General features: G+C 40.1%; 1 protein-coding gene across 2 annotated transcripts in view; it reads left to right on the top strand.

The window, feature by feature from the left end:
• The window catches only part of smarcc1a (SWI/SNF related BAF chromatin remodeling complex subunit C1a), a 40,755-nt gene continuing 22,277 nt past the window's right edge, over positions 1-18,478 (top strand). Inside the window, exons 1-11 of one of the 2 annotated variants that reach the window (XM_074683076.1) lie at positions 1-254; positions 7,594-7,713; positions 7,805-7,890; positions 8,156-8,237; positions 11,904-11,996; positions 12,099-12,168; positions 12,341-12,410; positions 14,919-14,994; positions 15,112-15,237; positions 15,912-16,006; positions 18,014-18,144. In XM_074683076.1, coding sequence (XP_074539177.1) covers positions 66-254; positions 7,594-7,713; positions 7,805-7,890; positions 8,156-8,237; positions 11,904-11,996; positions 12,099-12,168; positions 12,341-12,410; positions 14,919-14,994; positions 15,112-15,237; positions 15,912-16,006; positions 18,014-18,144 — 1,138 coding nt within the window. In that variant the 5' untranslated portion in view covers positions 1-65. Of the gene's footprint in view, positions 255-7,593; positions 7,714-7,804; positions 7,891-8,155; positions 8,238-11,903; positions 11,997-12,098; positions 12,169-12,340; positions 12,411-14,918; positions 14,995-15,111; positions 15,238-15,887; positions 16,007-18,013; positions 18,145-18,478 lie in introns of both variants that reach the window. The other variant, XM_074683075.1, reaches the window with a different exon arrangement.

Here is an 18,478-nt window from a genome sequence, read left to right as displayed (position 1 = left end):
CATTCGAAAACTTGCACGGTGAGCGTCGCGGTGGAGGAGAAAGAACGCAGCGAACAAAACACACAATGGCGACGGCGGCGACAACGGCAGGCGGAACGGGATCCGGCGGACCGGCTACCGGCCCAGTTGGCGGCGGGGGTACCGCAGTGGGACGAAAAAAGGATGGCGGTCCTTCAACGAAATTCTGGGAAAGTTCAGAGACGGTATCGCAGCTCGAGACGGTTCGGCAGTGGATCGGAAAGCACTACAAGAAGGTAAGCTAGCAGCTCTGGCTCTCCATTGATTTCTATGATGGCCCGCGTCCTCCAGCACAATGGAGCGCTGCCTTCCTAGTTAGCCGATCGCTAAACAAAACAACTTCATTCGTGTTAAAGGTGGATTACGAATGCTATTCTATAGATTTTGAGACGTGCATACTTCCCAGTTAGCCCATATTGTGCTAACACCCCAACAAAATGTCCAATTATACTTATCAAAGCTGCTTATCAGCTAGCTAGCTCACTGCTAGCATGCTAACCGGCCACCCCGAGCTGGAACTAAAAACATACGAGGCTGTGTATTGTTTACAAACGAGTTCATGTTGCAACTTCAGCAATATTTCAACAACTTTACTGAATGAACAATTTTGAAATGAAAGGGTGGATGCACACCAACTATTTCAGACAATACAATCATCGGTCAATCCTCTGTGCAACGTGGAAAGGTTGTTTTTAATTGTTGTATTACTGGTGTAATTAGCAGTATATCTCAACCTTTAACATGTACAGTATCGCATCATCATCTCATAGTTTTGCATACGTTTACATTTTACTTTATTTTTATGTTACCATCAGCATGTTATCAATTTATGCACATTTCGTACTTGTATATTGACCCATGGTATACTCCTTGTATACTCCTCATCTTGTACATACTTTTTTTCTAGGTCAAACTTTAAATATAATTCTATTTCACATAGTTAAAGTGATATTTGCAGTATAAATACGTTCTCTTTTGCTGCTGCAATTCTGTAAGTTTCCCTGTTGTGGAATGAATAAAGGATTATTAGAATTAAATGAACCACTAAACTATGGCAAAGTCCCCCTAATAACCATTGGACCCTAGTCATTCACATTAAACCCAAAATTTCAGTCTCACAGCTTGTTCTCCCCCATCTCATAATCACAACCTCGGTATCAATTTTGACAGCAAGCCTCCTTTTCACCAAGGCACTCAGCTCATGAAAACAGCCTTCTTCCACCATATGAAACATGGTTTGCCTCCATCCATTTGTCTCATTCTCTGCTGCTGAAACACTTTTCCATGTGCGTATGACTTCTGCAATTGTAGCATTTATCCTTGGGTGTCCACATCACCCTTGTTCAAAGTTGCTCTGACCCATCCACTCTCAGGTCTTAAAAGCTGTGATTGTGCTTTTTTGTTTGATGTATGTGTCATTTTGTCTGTTCCTTGGTTAGTTTTGATTTTCATGGCCCTTTTAAATGTAATTTTTTATTAATTATTTAAAAGTTCACACATCTGATCAGTGTGTGTATTCTGCAGGCCCAGTTGTGTTTTCTACTGAAGCGTGAGCGGCGTTGAATTTTGTCAACACAGCAGCATACCAGCCTGTGTGTAGGCGCTCAGCCACTAACTTAGCCAAACAAAGACCGGTCCCTCTGTCTCCCCATGCTCCTAGTCAGTTATTTTTCAATAACGACCAAATAGATAAAGTAAATTGAGAGCCAAATTACTCTGAAACCTGAGGTATGTGTGGTCTTCTTGTGACGTAAACATGGATGCTTCTGCACAAATGCTGTTCTGCATGCTTTGCCTCATGTTTGTTTACAATCAACAATTGTATCAGCGGTAGGTCTGTCACGATAATCAATAAATCAATGAACCGAACGATAAATAAAAACGTCCTCGGTAAGTTTGCCATCCTCGATAAACTGACACGTGCATGCATGTTTGTTTTCCTCCTCTCTTTCGACCAAAGAGGCTGAATGAGAAGATGGCTCACTACGTTTATCTTTCCTAACATCGGGGTGCATAGGTCCTATAGCGGATTTAGTGGATTTATAGCGGAGTGAGCATCTGTCAAAAATGTGATCTTTGGGGTGAAGACGGGGCTGCTCGCGCGTACACACGGAGAGAGCTGAAGCGAGCGTCCTGAGGGGTAAGGAGGAAACACACGCTAATATGAGTGATGGCACCAAAGATACGGTTCTTAAGCCGCCTGCCACAGTCCCAGTGTGGGAATATTTTGTTTTTTATCAGAATGAACAAAGTGTGAGCTCATGAACACCAACGAGCTGATATGTCGCATTTGTTTGAAAATAGTGGCGACGAAGAAGAAGAAGGGGAGGTGCAGCGGAGCCTTGTTCTCTGACAATCCGCTCTTACTGAGGCTTTTGGTCTGCAAAGCAAATAGAAATATTAAAGCTGCAAGCAGCGTTAGACGGGTCCTCGGGGCTCATGCCGGTTTTGCCCTACTATCATGGTATTGGCCCCACTGTGTCCAACAGAATAAGACGAACATTTTGGTGGTGGTTTCATCTCTCTAGGACATTCCTAGCACCTATTAGGGCCGTTTTAGTGTGCCTAGGTGGCGCTGTAGAGCATATTATGGGATCTTTGGGGTCATGTTAAGTATCATATGGAAATTTAGGGCACTCATAATGTGTGTGGCAATTTTGGTGAGTTTCTGAGCATGCTTGGGGGTGTTATAAGCAATCAAAAAGTGTAGGTAGGGGAAAAAATGTGTGGAAATATTTCTTTGAAGAGAAATAGACAACTTCCTGTCAGGGGCAGGTCAGGGTGTCAGCAAATAATTTTTTCGTCTCAATAAGATGAACATTTTGATGTTGGTTTGATCTCTCTAGGACATTCCTACTGGCTGCTATGGCTGTTTTAATGTGTCAGAATGTGGACAGAGTGAATATTATGGGATGTTTGGTATTATATTGAAGAGTTTGATGCTTGAAATGTGTGTGCCGATTTTGGTGAGTTTTTGAGCATGTTCAGGGGTTCTAATAAGCACTTTAATGGAGGAGAGAGTCATTGTGTCCTCTGCTGAGTCATGTGACCAGCTGTGTGGAGCTCCTAATCAGTGTGTGACATCATCACAGAAGTGCAGGAGGATCAAATTCCGAAGGGACAAACTTCTCATCCTGTAGGCCAGAATGTTGACCTAATCTGTATAAAAATATGATTTTCTTGAAGAACATTTTGTGAGGAATCCAACCATGTCATTTTTAAAGCTGTGCGACTTTTACTTTTTTGTCTAGAGGCCCAACTGCTCAGCTTGGGCTGCTCTCCCATCTGTTAACATTGCGTTGTCGGCGACTTTGAGGGCTCGCCATTCGAAAACCGGGCCCGAAACAACAACTTCCTTCACAACTTTTGTAGAGCAGGGTCTGGTCTGTCATGTGAGGCAATTTTCATGCCGGTACCATTTTTGGTTATTGACAAGTTAATGTTTGTAGAGAGGCTAAAAATTTCAGAAAACTCTTATTTTGGCGGGCAAATTGCTGGCTTCCTGTTGGAGCTATGCAAAAATACCTCCTATATTTTTCGTGCATCTTAATGAGATGAACATTTTGGTGTTGGTTTTATCTCTCTGCGACATTCCTGGCCCGAGCTAGAGCCATTTTTGTGTGTTTTTGAGTGTTTTTTTGAGGTTATTTGGCTGTAGAGAGATTATTATGGGATGTCGGGTTTAATTTTATTCATTTTATAAAATTTTTTGGCTGTCACAATGTGTGTGCCAATTTTGGTGAGTTTTTGAATATGTTTAGTGGACCTAATAAGCATTCAAAGCGCGTGTGGAATAATAATAATTAAAGCTGCAAGCAGCGTTAGACGGGTCCTCGGGGCTCATGCCGGTTTTGCCCTACTATCGTGGTATTGGCCCCACTGTGTCCAACAGAATAAGACGAACATTTTGGTGGTGGTTTCATCTCTCTAGGACATTCCTAGCCCCAGTTAGGGCTATTTTGCTGTGCATAGGTGGAAGTGAGCCTAATGGCTCTGAGAGAATATTATGGGATGTCAGGGAGTCAGTTGATACCATGGCAACGTATCCTCTGCTATGCTGAAGAGAAATAGCCAACTTCCTGTCTGGGAAAGGTCAGGGTGTCAGCAAGTAATTTGTTCGTCTCAATAAGATGAACATTTTGATGTTGGTTCTATTTCTCTAGGACATTCCTACTGGCTGCTATGGCTGTTTTAATGTGTCAGAATGTGGACAGAGGGAATATTATGGGATGTTTGGTATTATATTGAAGAGTTTGATGCTTGAAATGTGTGTACTGATTTTGGTGAGTTTTTGAGCATGTTCAGGGGGTCTAATAAGCACTTTAATGGAGGAGAGAGTCATTGTTGCCTCTGCTGAGTCATGTGACCAGCTGTGTGGAACCCCTAATCAGTGTGTGACATCATCACAGAAGTGCAGGGGGATGAGATTCCTAAAGGGGACAAACTTCTCATCCTGTAGGCCAGAATGTTGACCTAATCTGTGTAAAAATATGATTTTCTTGAAGAGCGTTTTGTGAGGAATCCAACCATGTCATTTTTAAAGCTGTGCGACTTTTACTTTTTTGTCTAGAGGCCCAACTGCTTCACTGAAGCTCCTCTCCCATCTGTTAACATTGCGTGGTCGGCGACTTTGAGGGCTCGCCATTCGAAAACCGGGCCCGAAACAACGAATTCCCCCACAACTTTTGTAGAACAAGGTCTGGTCTGTCATGTGAGCCAATTTTCATGCCGGTACCATTTTTGGTTATTGACAAGTTAATGTTTGTAGAGAGGCTTAAATTTCAGAAAACTCTTATTTTGGCGGGCAAATTGCTGGCTTCCTGTTGGAGCTACGCAAAAATACCTCCTATATTTTTTGTGCGTCTCAATGAGACGAACGTTTTGGTGTTGGTTTCATCTCTCTACCACACTCCTGGCCCGAGCTAGAGCCATTTTTGTGTGTTTTTGAGTGGTCTTTAGAGGTTATTTGGCTCTAGAGAGATTATTATGGGATGTCGGGTTTTATTTTTTGTATTTTATAAAATTTTTTGGCAGTCACAATGTGTGTGCCAATTTTGGTGAGTTTTTGAATATGTTAAGTGGACCTAATAAGCGTTCAAAGCGCGTGTGGAATAATAATAATAATAAAAAAAAAGAAACGCAGCAGGAACAATAGTGCCCTCGGCCTTCGGCCGAGGGCACTTTCTAGCTTGCTAGAAAGTGCCCTCTTCCGTAGGCCGAGGACCCTAATAATAAGAAAGAAACGAACGAAATACAATAGTGCCCTCGGCCTTCGGCCGAGGGCACCTTCTAGCCCTGCTAGAAGGTGCCCTGGCTCAGGCCGAGGACCCTAAAAAGCGCCAAATGGTGGGCGCTCAAAGACAGATACATTGCCAAAGAAATGCAGCCCTTCAATACGGTTGAAAGCCAGAAATGTTCAAAATGTTTGACAGACAGTACGGATTGACTGGGAAAAAGGACATGTTACAAACAATTCAGGAACTGTATAAACTCCCTTTTATTTAGGCTATAGTTTTTATTGCTGTTGTTCTTTTTTGATTTTCGTTTTTTCTTTAGGGACAGGGTCTATATTTTATTGTTTTTGATTAGTATTAATTATTTTCATTGACATGTATTTTTCTAAAAGAGAGTCCATTTCATTTTCATTGTATTTTTCTCTCTTTCTTGTTTGTTAAATTTATCATATTTTTTGTTTAATTTATTTTATTCAAAAGATTATGACCTTTTAATTACAGTTAAATACTCTTAAGAAATTAAAGTTTCTTGCTTTTGATATGGTGTACTCACTTTATTATCCCATTTATCATAACTACATCAATGAAAAAATGAAAAAAAAATCAAAATAATATTGACAATAATATCGTTTATTGGCATAATATTTTGGAATATCGTGACAGGCCTAATCGGTGTTGCAGGTATAGAAAATATTTATCCCTATGGCATCTTGTAACAAGCTTGTAACAAAGGCGCCAGTCATAGGGTGGAGTATTTCAGACAGCAAGTGATCAATTTGTCCTTGAGGTTGATCTGTTGAAGGAGGAAAATGGTCGAGGGTGAAGACACGAGAGACTTTTGCTGCGTTTCCACCAAGCAGTACGGGTCGGTTCAGTACGGTTTGGGACGGTTTGGGACAGTTAAGTCTGATCCCGTTTGCGTTTCCACAGCAAACTGTGCCCTCTCGTGGTGGGCGGCGTGTAAGCCGCATGCCGGAAGCCACAGCTGGTAAACAATAGCGCGACGCCGTAGCAGCTTACCCCGCGATTAAATCCAACAAAGAAGAAAACGCGACACAGTAAACAAAGAGCACGGATGGAAGACATGCAGCATTTCGTCCTCTCTGTGATTTTCATGAAACTCTCTGTTACAAAGTGCAATCAAGCTTCGTTTCAGAGAAGTCTGTGAGCCGCCAGGAGAAATGCAGCCGCTGTCGGGGTGAGTGACGATTCTTTTGACCAATCAACGGTCTGCAGTGTGTTGCTCCACCTCCGGAGAGCGGATCGGTTCAGTCTGGCACCCATACGAAAGGGTCCCAAAAAAGTGGGACGGCTCGTCTCGGTTTTTAGGGATCCGTCCCGGGATGAGTCTGTGGAAACGCCGCTAAAAGCGCACCTACCGAGACGAACCGACCCGGACTGCTTGGTGGAAACGCGGCTTTTGACAAAGACCAAATTGTGATGGCCGAACAACTGGGTCGGAGTGTTTTCCAAACTGCTTGATAGTTGAAAACTTGAGTAACTCCTAGTGATATCGTAACATAATAATATTTTTCATTTGATTGTTGAATTGTCTTCTACCTGCTTAAATGAAAAAGCAGCTATTTCTGTTGGACAGTACAGTGCATTTGTCCTTTTGACAGTGACCCAGTTTTATGTAGACTAGTTCTTGCATGAGCTTTTTCCCCTTTTTAGATTTGCTTGTCCTATTTTCTCCATTCCCTGACCTTGTGTCATTCCTGCTCCTTGAGAGATTTAGACCCTACTCCAATGCAGGAGTGAAAATGCATCTACTTTAAAGGAAAGGAAGTCTGATGCGCAAGATTTTTCAAGCTAGAAAGCCACGCCATGGTAGAAACTCTGTTGGAAGACTGTTTTAGTTCACGCTTAAAAACGCCAAGAGCTTACAGTTGTTTTTAGAAGAAAAACAAACAAGTCAGAACTTTCCTCTAGAGCTGCAGTAATCTCATTAAACAGCTTATTAAGGGAGTTCAAATCCAGATTAATACATTTTAGGTACCGAAAAGGAGGCCTTATCTGCACCTGAGACTAAGATCTATCAGCATATTCTGGTGAACATACCATTAATCCACATTGTAAAGGATTAAAAAAACATAAATGGTGTAAATAAAAATACTTCATTTGGCCTTGTTCCAAAGTGCAGTCTGTGTGTTTCAGTTTATTGAGAAAACATAATCTAGAAGTTTGAGTAATACCTCCTGAAAGAGAGAAGGATCAGTGTACCTTACAAACTTTTAAATTCAGTTGCTATTGCCTCATTGGGGATATTTAAGTAGATGAATAAAGTGGAAAGCTGTGCTGTGTGTTAATAAATCTCTCTTCCTCTCTTGTCTGGCTCCAGTACGTCCAGAACGACTCCCCCTCCAGTAAATCTTTGGCCGGTCTGGTCGTCCAGCTGCTGCAGTTCCAGGAGGATGCATTTGGACGCAGAGTCAACAATCCAGCTCTCACCAAGCTACCTGTAAGCAAAACGACCCCGGGGAGCGCTGCTCTGTGTCTGACCTCCTCAGATCTCCACCAGTCATGACTTTGTGGTTTCTCTCTGTCCTCAGGCCAAGTGTTTCCTGGATTTCAAGGCTGCAGGGGCTCTCTGCCACATCCTGGGGTCGGTCTACAAGTTTAAGAGCGAGCAGGGGTGGTGAGTTGACTCGTGACCTTTTCTTCTTCTTTCTTTCTTTCTTTCTTTAAATGATGCTCGTTTCTGCCAAAGCCCTTACATTGTTTATTTTTTTGGCAACAACATAAGTATTTTCTATTTTTGATTGTAATTGTAGGGTTTCTTTGACAGAAATCTGGCACACATTTTTGTTTACCCCAGAAGTCACTAGAGCCATTACGTCCTGTTACTGTGATTGTCCACATCTCAATGATTATCTCTCTCTGCTTTTTTCTATTCTCTAAAGGCGCAGGTTTGACCTGCAGAACCCCTCACGCATGGACAGGAACGTGGAAATGTTCCTAAATGTGGAGAAGAACTTGGTCCAGGTATGACCCAGCATTCTGACACAAAGGCTCCACAATGAGCTGATCTTTGTAAAGTCAAACTTCATATGAACAGTCCTAAGTTTGTAGAGAGGAACCAGTGAGACAAGGGTAGACGACCTTTTTCATGACCCATGCCACTTTTGAATCCACTCATGCCCAAAGTGCTAAGACTCGGTTCTTTCATAAAAACTAGAGGTAGACCGATATATGGGCCGGCCGATTTATTGGGCCGATATTTGGACATTTGTCTCTATCGGCCATCGGCCGTATTTTCTTTTAAAAAGCCGATTTTTGATCCGTTGTATAAAATGACGCAATTTTTGATCAGGCACAAAAAAGATGAGCACCTCAAACTTGTGGAACCACTTGGATACATTACATACTTTTGTTCAAATTAAATTAATAAGTTTAAATTTCTTTTTTGACATTTTAAGAAGAGTGTGAATGTTTACTACTGCTTGTTACATTGTGTGTTTACTCAGACAAAATATTTCATTGTTTTGAAAGCTGAATAAATGTTCAGAGGACTGGACACGACTTGTTGAAATAGATTTCTTTTAGCTGCTCAGAAATTGCTGCGTTTCACAAAAATATGATAAATATCTATTTAACAATCGGCCTGAATATCAAATTGGAAAAATCGGCTATGCATGTCTGCATCGGCTGCCCAAATTTGGAAAGCATCGGCATCGGCCCCCAAAAAACCCATATCGGTCGACCTCTAATAAAAATATCTGCATTTGATAGCAAAGTCTCCTTAAATGGTTTTCCATGCTTAGCTATGCAGTGAGATTTTTTTAACTTCCTGTTTTGAATGTGTTGCTTTGTTTTGCAAACTTTGCTAACACTATTTTCGCGTTTGGTCTCAAAAAGACTCCGTTCACTTGATGTCCTGCATACCACACTTTCACAGCAAAGGGTGGATATCGCTCGATCTTCGGCCATCTCTGGCAATAAATCCATGCTCCCTTTTCCAGCTAAGTTGGAAAGAGCGACTGGAACTTTTTTTTTTTTTTTTTTTGCCTGTATAACGCCGCTAAATGGATGCGATGGCAAGAAACATTTACACACTTGTAACATTGTGATTTAAATCTATTGAGTTATTTGTTAAATTGTCACGTAAGAACATTCATAGTGTGCTCAATTTTTGTGATAAGTGTTAAATAGAATACAACACAATAGTTTTATTATTTATTTATTTATATATTTAGTCCTCTGCCTTATAGAAATTACTCCTTGCATGCCAACATAGATAGACGTCAGTGTTATCTAAGGCACCTGTGCCCGAGGTTGCCTACCCCTGCAGTAAGATGTCAAGAACAAGTCACAACATTTCAATACAGCATTGAGCAAATCATTTATCAAATCCAGAATAATAATAGCTTTATTTGTATAGCACTTGTGAAAACAGAAGTTTACAAAGTGCTTTGACAACAGTCAGGACATAAAAACAAGAAACGCAAGCTTCAGCACACAGAAAATTAAACAAAAGGCTCAGTTCAGACGAGACAGTCATAGAAATACTGTAGTTTCATACGACATATGAATCCAAACAATACAAGAACCATGCATGAGACAATGAGGACCAAAACTAAAGCTAAAAGCATCAATCAGCAAAAAAAAAAAAAAAAAGGCAACGAACAGGGATTGAGAGTAGAAAACAGGACAGCAAGTATAAAAAGACAATATTAACCCGTTTTGCCCCTCTGGTAACAATTGTTGCCTCTGTCTATCACTGTCATTTCATACTCACAATAAAAAAATCTCAACGTTACTAATACAACTTTTTCTACTTATATGCTAGTTAACAACTTAGACAAAGGCTGTGTCCGAAATGGCATACTAACGTACTACTCATACTAAGTGTGACGTCAAAAATAGTATGTAGTGTGTTCACATTAAATAGTATGAAAAGATTGTGTGCGCGAGAAATACCCGGATGTATACTATATCGGTAAAAATTTTAAGTATGGGAGGTGGGCATACTAGTCGTACTGACACGCCCCATAATGCATTGCGAGCCCCGTATTTATAAACGTAAATTCATGAGATGACAAGATGAGAAGCAACTAAAATGGACTTAGCTCTACAGGGAAACCTAAACGTAAGTACAAAGAAATAAAGTGCCTGAGGCGACGGACGGATCATCTTCGGTGTCTGCGAGCAGTAAACATTTTTTAATTTTTTGAAGAGTGATGAATTCGTCTTGAGACCGGTGTTAGCTAAAAATCATCCACTAGCGAACTTCCCAATTTCAAAATAAAAGCACCCGTTTATCTCCTTTAAGTTCTTTAACGCTTTTGTAAATTGGGCTCTTGTTTTGGAGCGGACCGGAAGTTTCTTCGATAGCATATTGGCGCTCTTAACAGAATGTCCGAAATGTCGAAATTAAATTTGTATCCGTGCGTTTTGTGGCCCAAATGACCACATTTTGGTTTTCTATGTGATGACTTTCTCGCCTAAAATGTTGTTAAAACTTTCAAATATGGTGAATCAACAGAGATATTTGATAGCCTGGTGTGCTTCCATAGACTTATGTGTGCGTCCAATTTTTGTCGTCGGAGGTTTTGAAATGCATCATGGGAAACCGAGTAGTATACTACGGTGTAAACGGTTGGCACTCTAATCATACTTATAGTATGTAGTATACAGTATATACACAACGACCATGTAGTATGTAGTATGTTAGTATGCCATTTCGGACACAGCCAAAGACTTTGATTAAAAAAAAAGTTTCTAAGTGGTTCCTGTCACATGACATCATCTGCTTCCTGCTCCTCCTGGTAGACGACTTGGTGGATCCAAATTGTTCTAGAAAGAGCCAATATTCATAGATTTTGTATACCCCTAAACATATTTATGATTATTTAATCATTCATTTCTCTAGAGTAACCCTCTGCCAAAAAAATGTACCTGGGATAAATATTTTTTTTTGTTCATGGGCTTTTTTCTGTGAGTGGCAACAAAAGTTGCCGCTGGGCACAGAGCTAGTCGCTAAGTAAAGGAAAACACTGCCTGCAGGATTGCTCATAATTTACTTATAAGGTGCAATTTTCTTGACACATGTGTACTTACCACGCCAATGCCTCTACACACACTTTTTTTAAATTATTTATGACTTTATTATTTGTTACGACTTAATTATTATTGTTTCTATATATTTATTAGGTGACCAAGTGACACGCTGTGTGACCATAAAAATAATAATTTCCTCAAAACAAAGTACAAAATGGAAAATGAATGCATAACATGATTCAGAGGGACACAACAAATAAAATTATATGCCTTAAAATGCTAAAAAAAAATGTGGTCATGATCGGGTTGAGGGCGTTAAGAGAATAATAAAATAATAATAATAATAAAAGCGATGATAAAATGATAAGCAAGAAATAAAAAATAAAAAACTAACAAGACACTCAAACTAAAGTAAGATAGAAATGAAAGAGAAAGGATGAAAAGGAAAAAAAAGACGTTAAAGCCAGATTGTTCTAAAGAGTTTCATTAGATTTTATTCATCTACTGTTTTTGATCGAATTTGAAGCCTTTGCTTTTTTCCATCACCATTCTGTGTCTATTTTCTGTTTTATGCTCCACTCTGCTTTATGTTATTCAGGATATAAAATAAACTAACTGTGATTTCACTCTGTGACGTACTCTTTCTAACAGAACAACTGCCTGACTCGCCCCACCGTGTTCCTGTCCCCGGACATCGAGCAGAAACAAGCCAGTAAGCTCAAAGACATCATCAAGAGGCACCAGGTGAGCCAAACGGACTGCATCACTCAAGGAAAAGAGACCAACTATTCTGTTTCCATTTTATTTAAACAGATACTTAATGATTTTTTTCTTTTTCTGTTTCAGGGCTCCATGACTGATGATAAGTCCAAAGCTACACATCACATTTACCCCTCGCCCGCCCCACAGGAGGAAGGTAAGGAGGAGCTTCCTGTATCTGAAGATCAAACCTGACACAGGAATTTCATATTTCGTAACCTTAAAAGAGATAAAGTGACAAGTTACGAATGTTTCTGTTTCATTATGTGGATTTATTTTATTGGCATGAGAATGAAACATGTTTCAGCTCTGGTTTATTTCCATTGCAGAGGAATGGCTTCGCCCCGTCATGAGGAAAGACAAACAGGTGCTGGTGCACTGGGGGCTCTTTCCAGACAGGTGAGCACAGAGGAACCTTAAAGAGTCATCTCAACACATACTTCATGATTTATGATTAATCAGCCTCAGACATGAGCAAGGCAGAAACGATTCTTTGAGTAACTCAATTACAAAAAATGATTGAGGAATTTCCTCCACCTCAAGCGACCGTTTGATTTTTTTTAAATTCACAGAATGGTGTTTTTGCTTTTTTAATGTTTCACATAACGCTGACGTCACCCAAGCATAGCTGTCAACTCAGCAACTTTATGGCTGTATTTAGTGACTTTTCAGCCCCTTTAACGACTTTTTTTTCCCTGAAAAAGCGACCAGTGACAAATCTAGTAAGGAGGGGGATTGATACTTTGACATGAAAGAAAAAAAAAACAAGAAGAAGCTAAGAAAGATCATATGTAGTTCTAAACACATTTACAGTGTGTTATTACACTTTCTGTCTCTCCTACGATGTGGTTCCTCTCTCCCTCAGCGTCCACGTCAGTTACATGCAAATGACTTGTTATGCAAATCAGGCGGTGGCGTCATTTTGGGATGTATTTATTCTGTAAAACACAGCGCTGTAGGTTGAAGCTGATGAAAAATTAAACCATAACAGAGCTAACTGGAAAGCTGTCAAATTTAGCTCACAGGTTATTGATGTATAAAGTACCAAATATGCTCTGATACAGAAGGGATTGTTATTCTAGTCTAAACACTGGAAGGACTCAAAATCTTACGAAGAATATGTCTGGTACCCAGTTAAAATGTCTCATTTCTGATCATTAAACATAGAATATATCTTAACATTTATTCCTAAATTCTCCTGTTTCACACAGATTTTCATTTGAAAGTAACTGCATCTTTAAGGGGATGTGGGGAGTTTCAAAGTGATCTTGAAAAGTCTCCCTTCTAGATATTTCCCTGATCGTAATCCACACTTTAAAATGAGATTATCAGCTTCATTATTGCTGGTTACAGGTTATTTTAAATTGCTACTTTTTAGCTTCCATACCGGGTCGACCAGGACGGCATTGGTTTATGGCACATCTAGGTCTCTATGACAGTGATGGTGGACACTGGAGCCTAACTGTCAGACAGAAAAAGGATGGAAGAGAAGAAGAAAGATAAACAGGAGAGAGATAGAGCACAAGCTAAAGGCTAACACAGGGGCTAAAGTTTATACACAGGCTAAATGCTAAAATGCAAGCTAAAGGCTAGAACACAAGTTAAAGGCTAAAACAAAAGCTAAAAGCTAAAAAATGAGCCGAAGACTAAAACACTGGCTAAAGGCAAAAACGCAAGCTAAAGTCTGGAAAACAAGATAAAGGCTAAAACATGAGCTAAAGGCTAGAACACATGGTAAAACCCAAAACACAAGCTAAAGACTATACATGAGTTAAAGACTTAAGTCTGAGCCAAAGACTAAAACATGGGCTAAAGACTAGAACACAAGCTAAAGTGTAAAGCACAAACTAAAGGCTAACACAGGAGCTAATCTGTTAGTGCTAATGTTGACTCCAACCCACAGTCAGCAGTTTTTCTGCAGTGGTCTGTTCAAACTTGAGAGTCTATCAATAAATGAAGAGTGAGGTTACGTTAGCTCTGATTGGTAGATGACTGGCAGGACATAACCAGGATTTACTAACCTTACACATTACGGACATGTCTTAGAGCACCAGGTTGTCAGTTGAGCTAAATATAAACAGCTACTAAACTACAAACAAACAGACAGTGTTTACTTGTTGTCCTGTTAGCCTACAGATACATCGGAACACCAGGCTGCCGATAGCGCTACGTATAGCCAGCTACTACAACGTTTGCCTGAAACAAACCAGAGCGCTACGTAACAGTAGCGAGTTGTACCCAGTAAAAAGTTGTCTTGAACAAAGAAAATTTGTTTTGATCCGATCTCCATTTAAATCCAAAACAAACACACACCTCGCTAAAAGTAATTTACGACAGTGTGCGGAGACTCTGGGCCCACAAGGTGGCGAGGGAGAGCAATAAAACAGATCCTCCTCACAGCATCTTTCACTAAGTTAATGTAAGTAAAATATGTATATGCTGGAATGCTGAAATATTCGATAGCTGCCCCCCTAAATGAGAGATGGGATGACTTTTCCTCTGGTGTTTGCAGTGTCTGTAGATAAGGAGGGAATCTATCACAAACAAACAAAAAAAGGAGATTCGGGAAAGGGCTTGGCGACTCTTTCTTGTTTAGTTTTTAATATTAAACTTAGGGTTTAAGAGCGTGATTTACAAACTGCTTTTCCTCTCCTGACTCGTCTTATTTCATAAAAATAAACAGGGCTCACTGTAAGTGCTGTGGAGGATTTCTCGCAGCCTTTAAATAAAGTTTAGAGTCACCTTTTTATATCACTGTTTGCACAAGCAGCATTTATATTTTCCATATCAAGTTTTTTACCCTTTGGTTTCTTTCTCGGTCAGTATGAAGGAGAAATAATCACTCAGATTCAGGGCGTCACATTGATCTTTGTCTGACTCTCATCTGCTTTCCTTTGACTCTCTAAGTTACGACACCTGGGTATCAGCCAGCGAGGTGGACGGGGATGTGGAGGACCCACCCAGCACCGACAGACCGTGGAAGGTGAGAGTCGAAGAATACAAGCGGAGAAAAACAACACATCGTGCATCTTCAAAGAAAAGTGTCACCAACATCCGACTGCTCCTTTAAACCACTTTCAATCCTCCTCCTCCTCTTCAGGTCCACGCCAAGTGGGTCTTGGACACCGATGCCTTCAATGAGTGGATGAATGAAGAGGACTACGAGGTGGATGAGAACAAGAAGCTGGTCAACTTCCGACAGAGGATTTTCCCTAAAGAGGAGGAGGTGAGTTTCTCTCGTTTGGAGATTATTTTGATGTCATGTTGATGAAGAACAGAAATGTGAAGCTGTTCTCGCTCTGATTGAATCAGTCATGTTTCTGTTCGAGTGTTTTTGCTGCCACTGTTTTCGGTCGCCTGCTGCCGTCCTCTGTGGACTGTGTGTCGCTGTCTTGCTTCGTCTGCTTCTCTTTGTTTGTGCGCATCCTTTCCAGACTTTTCCTCACTCTTTGTCTCCTTCCAGTTTGTTTCAGGGTTTCTGTCCACGGTAGAGAAATATCCGAGCAGTTTTAAGGATTGTAAACCAGAACAAAAGCTGGAAAATAAAATCAAACTTCTTCCTGCTGCTTATTCTGGGTCAACGGAAACATCAGTTTAAAACACGTTGACATGTTTTCTTAGCTTAGTCTGATTTGAGTCTCCAAACATTTTCCCTAAAGACGACTTTTTTGAGTCTCAGAGCTGCGACCGTGCACAGGAACCCTGGTCGTCTCCTCCACCTCCACCACGGCATCCCCCCCTCACCCGCCTCCCTGTGGTCGTTCCTCCTCTGCTTCCCCTCCTTGTGTGTGCAACCGTTCCATCCTCTCATTCTGCTGCTCTTTCTCTCATCCTCCATCCCTCGCTCCCTGCGCTGCACGGGGTTTGTCTGATCAGTCTTCCCGTACACCCGATCGAAAGGAGCGCAAGGCTAACTCTGCCGGCAAGAAGAGGAGACGCTCGCCCTCGCCGCCAAGCACTCCTGCCGAGTCCCGCAAGAAGGGAGGGAAGAAGGGGTAAGGAGGAATCTGCTAATTCTCTGTTTTAAAGCAAACCACTCGTGCTTTCAAATCTTTCCTATAATCTTAAAAAAAAAAATTTCTCAAGACATATTTGAAGATTTTATTACATTGGAAACTTAAGAAAAATTAGGGGTGCACGATATTATCGACACAATATCGGTATCGGCTGATAAAAGCTTAAAAACACGTTTATCGGTATTGGCAGATATGAAAATTTCTGCCGATAGGCACAGCCGATAAGGTGCTATTCAGTTAGAATTATTATTATTTTCCATCTGAAAAATAAGCTCCTTAAATAAAATGTAGCACTTCATTTATTTGCACTGCAGAGCTCTGTGTCTGTCACCAGGTTGTTACAGTAGCTCTAAAATAATCAAATGCAACTTGGTTATGTTTAAAAATGCATTGTACAGTTAAAGTTCATGTGATCTAAAGAAATTATTTTCCTGTATTTCAATACTGAATGTCTTGAGTTTGAAAAAATAATACATTTCTTATTTATGGTAAAATCAAATGTTTTTTGTCTTGTTTTATGTGTGTTTCTTAAACAAATAGGACCGCCACAATTAGAGTAACATATAAATCCCAGTACAGGATAGACTTAGCTTTCTTTACAGTGAAAAAAACAAACAAACTTGTGATTATCGGTATCGGCCAAAATGGGTTTCGATATATCGGCATATCGGATATCGGCAAAAATCCAATACCCTGCATCCCTAAGAAAAATATTAAAACATAAGAATCATCAAACAAATTGTCTTCAACAGAAAACTTATAGTAATCTTCTGTTTGCATGAATCCTTCAAGTTCTGACAGCTTTGCAAAAGTTAAAAAATTAAAGGGGTATTTGTATAATTTAAGTACAAAATACGTCATTAGACTAATATCAGCCACATTCACCAGATAAACAATCTGTTTCCAGTAGAGATGGGCTTTTTAAGGAAAAAGCTGTTCGATATTTGCTTGTAACTATTTGAAGATTATTAGATAAACGTCGCCTGCACTGTACTTTATTTTTGTTCATTTTTTTGAATAAGTTCCCACACTTCCCGATCCTTATTTGAACATCCCCTCGTTCTTGTTTTGGCTGTGAAATCTGGCTCTGTCATTATGTCAGTTTGTTGCTGTGGTCAAGTTAAACACAATCTGATTTGGACACCTTTTGTTTTATTTTGAAAGTCTTTGGACATTTTAGATGGTGTCCGTGCTCAACTTCCTGTCCCAACCTGTTTTTTTTTTGTTTTTGTTTGGTGGGGGAAATTGAGGCGTAGCAGCTCTGGCATTCTGAATAATATCATTGACTAAATAGAGTGGCAGCAGTTGTGTAGTGAAAGTCTGCAAAACAAAAATAATAATATTTTTTTTTCTTTCAAGAGTCTAATCACTTCTTGACTCTACCTCCCGACATATTTTACAATCCCTGAAAAAAATACACAAGAACAGCAGCTGTCAATCATCATTAAACATGACGTAAATCGTTTTTAACATTTTGAATGAATGAATAAATGAATGAAGGCTTTATTTCGAACATGTGAGAGAAGTGTAAGAAAAAAAAAGAACAAATGAAAACATTTCACTCAACAAAGAATCAACAAGGAACAAATTAAAACACTTAAATCAACTAAAACAATACTTCTTATAACTAATGAAAACTTAACTCTTAAGAAAAAGACATTACAAGCAGAGAATAAGTGATTCATTCCTTGTAATGAGTGAAATAAAAACTGCAAATGCAGAAATCTAAGAAAAATGACAACAAAACCTTCAAAAAACCATCTTATTTTATGAAACTTATAAAGAAATCTTGCTAACAGCATGTACAGCAGTATACTTTTACTAGAAATGGATCAAATACTGTCAGTGTTTACAGTAAATGAATCTCCATTAACACCTCTCATCCTCTGATTTTAATTAAGCTCCACTCATGCTGACGGCTTAATGAGACACTCGTGGAGGACTTTCAGCCTTTTCATTGAAGTCTGGTTTTCTGTTTGTTGCCAGGAACCCAGGACCTCACTGGAAGCGACGGGGCCACAGAGGCGAGGAGGAGGACACGGAGGAGGACATGACCAAGGACTTGGACGACTCTTCAGCTGGTGCCAGCATGGAGGAGGGCAGCATGTCCAAAAACGGTACGAGAAAAGCCAGAGTGTTCAGCTGGGCGCTGTTTATCCAAAAACTACACAACAGCTCAGATATTCAGACCAAACTGCTGCTCAAACATGTGTGCCAACTAAAGTACTCACTTTAACTTCAGCATCACCTGTACCACCATCAGCAGGTGGTCTAGATCAGGTGTCTACAATCTCTACTTTCATAGGAGCCATTTCCCATCAGCTCACCTGGATTAAAGCCATTCAGAAGCCACAAAATCTCCACATTAGAGACAATAAGGTGTATAAAATTCTAAACATAGTAAAATCTAGTGATTAATTATCTAAATGAGAAGTTTTTCACATTTATAAA

Source organism: Halichoeres trimaculatus, unplaced genomic scaffold (genome assembly GCF_033239565.1).
Source record: "Halichoeres trimaculatus isolate MK-OKI-2021-1 unplaced genomic scaffold, fHalTri1.1 fHalTri1_scaffold_12, whole genome shotgun sequence".
Taxonomy (NCBI): Eukaryota; Metazoa; Chordata; class Actinopteri; order Labriformes; family Labridae; genus Halichoeres; species Halichoeres trimaculatus.
The sequence above is the reverse complement of the archived record's forward strand: the minus strand, read 5'-3'. Positions and strand labels throughout refer to the sequence as shown.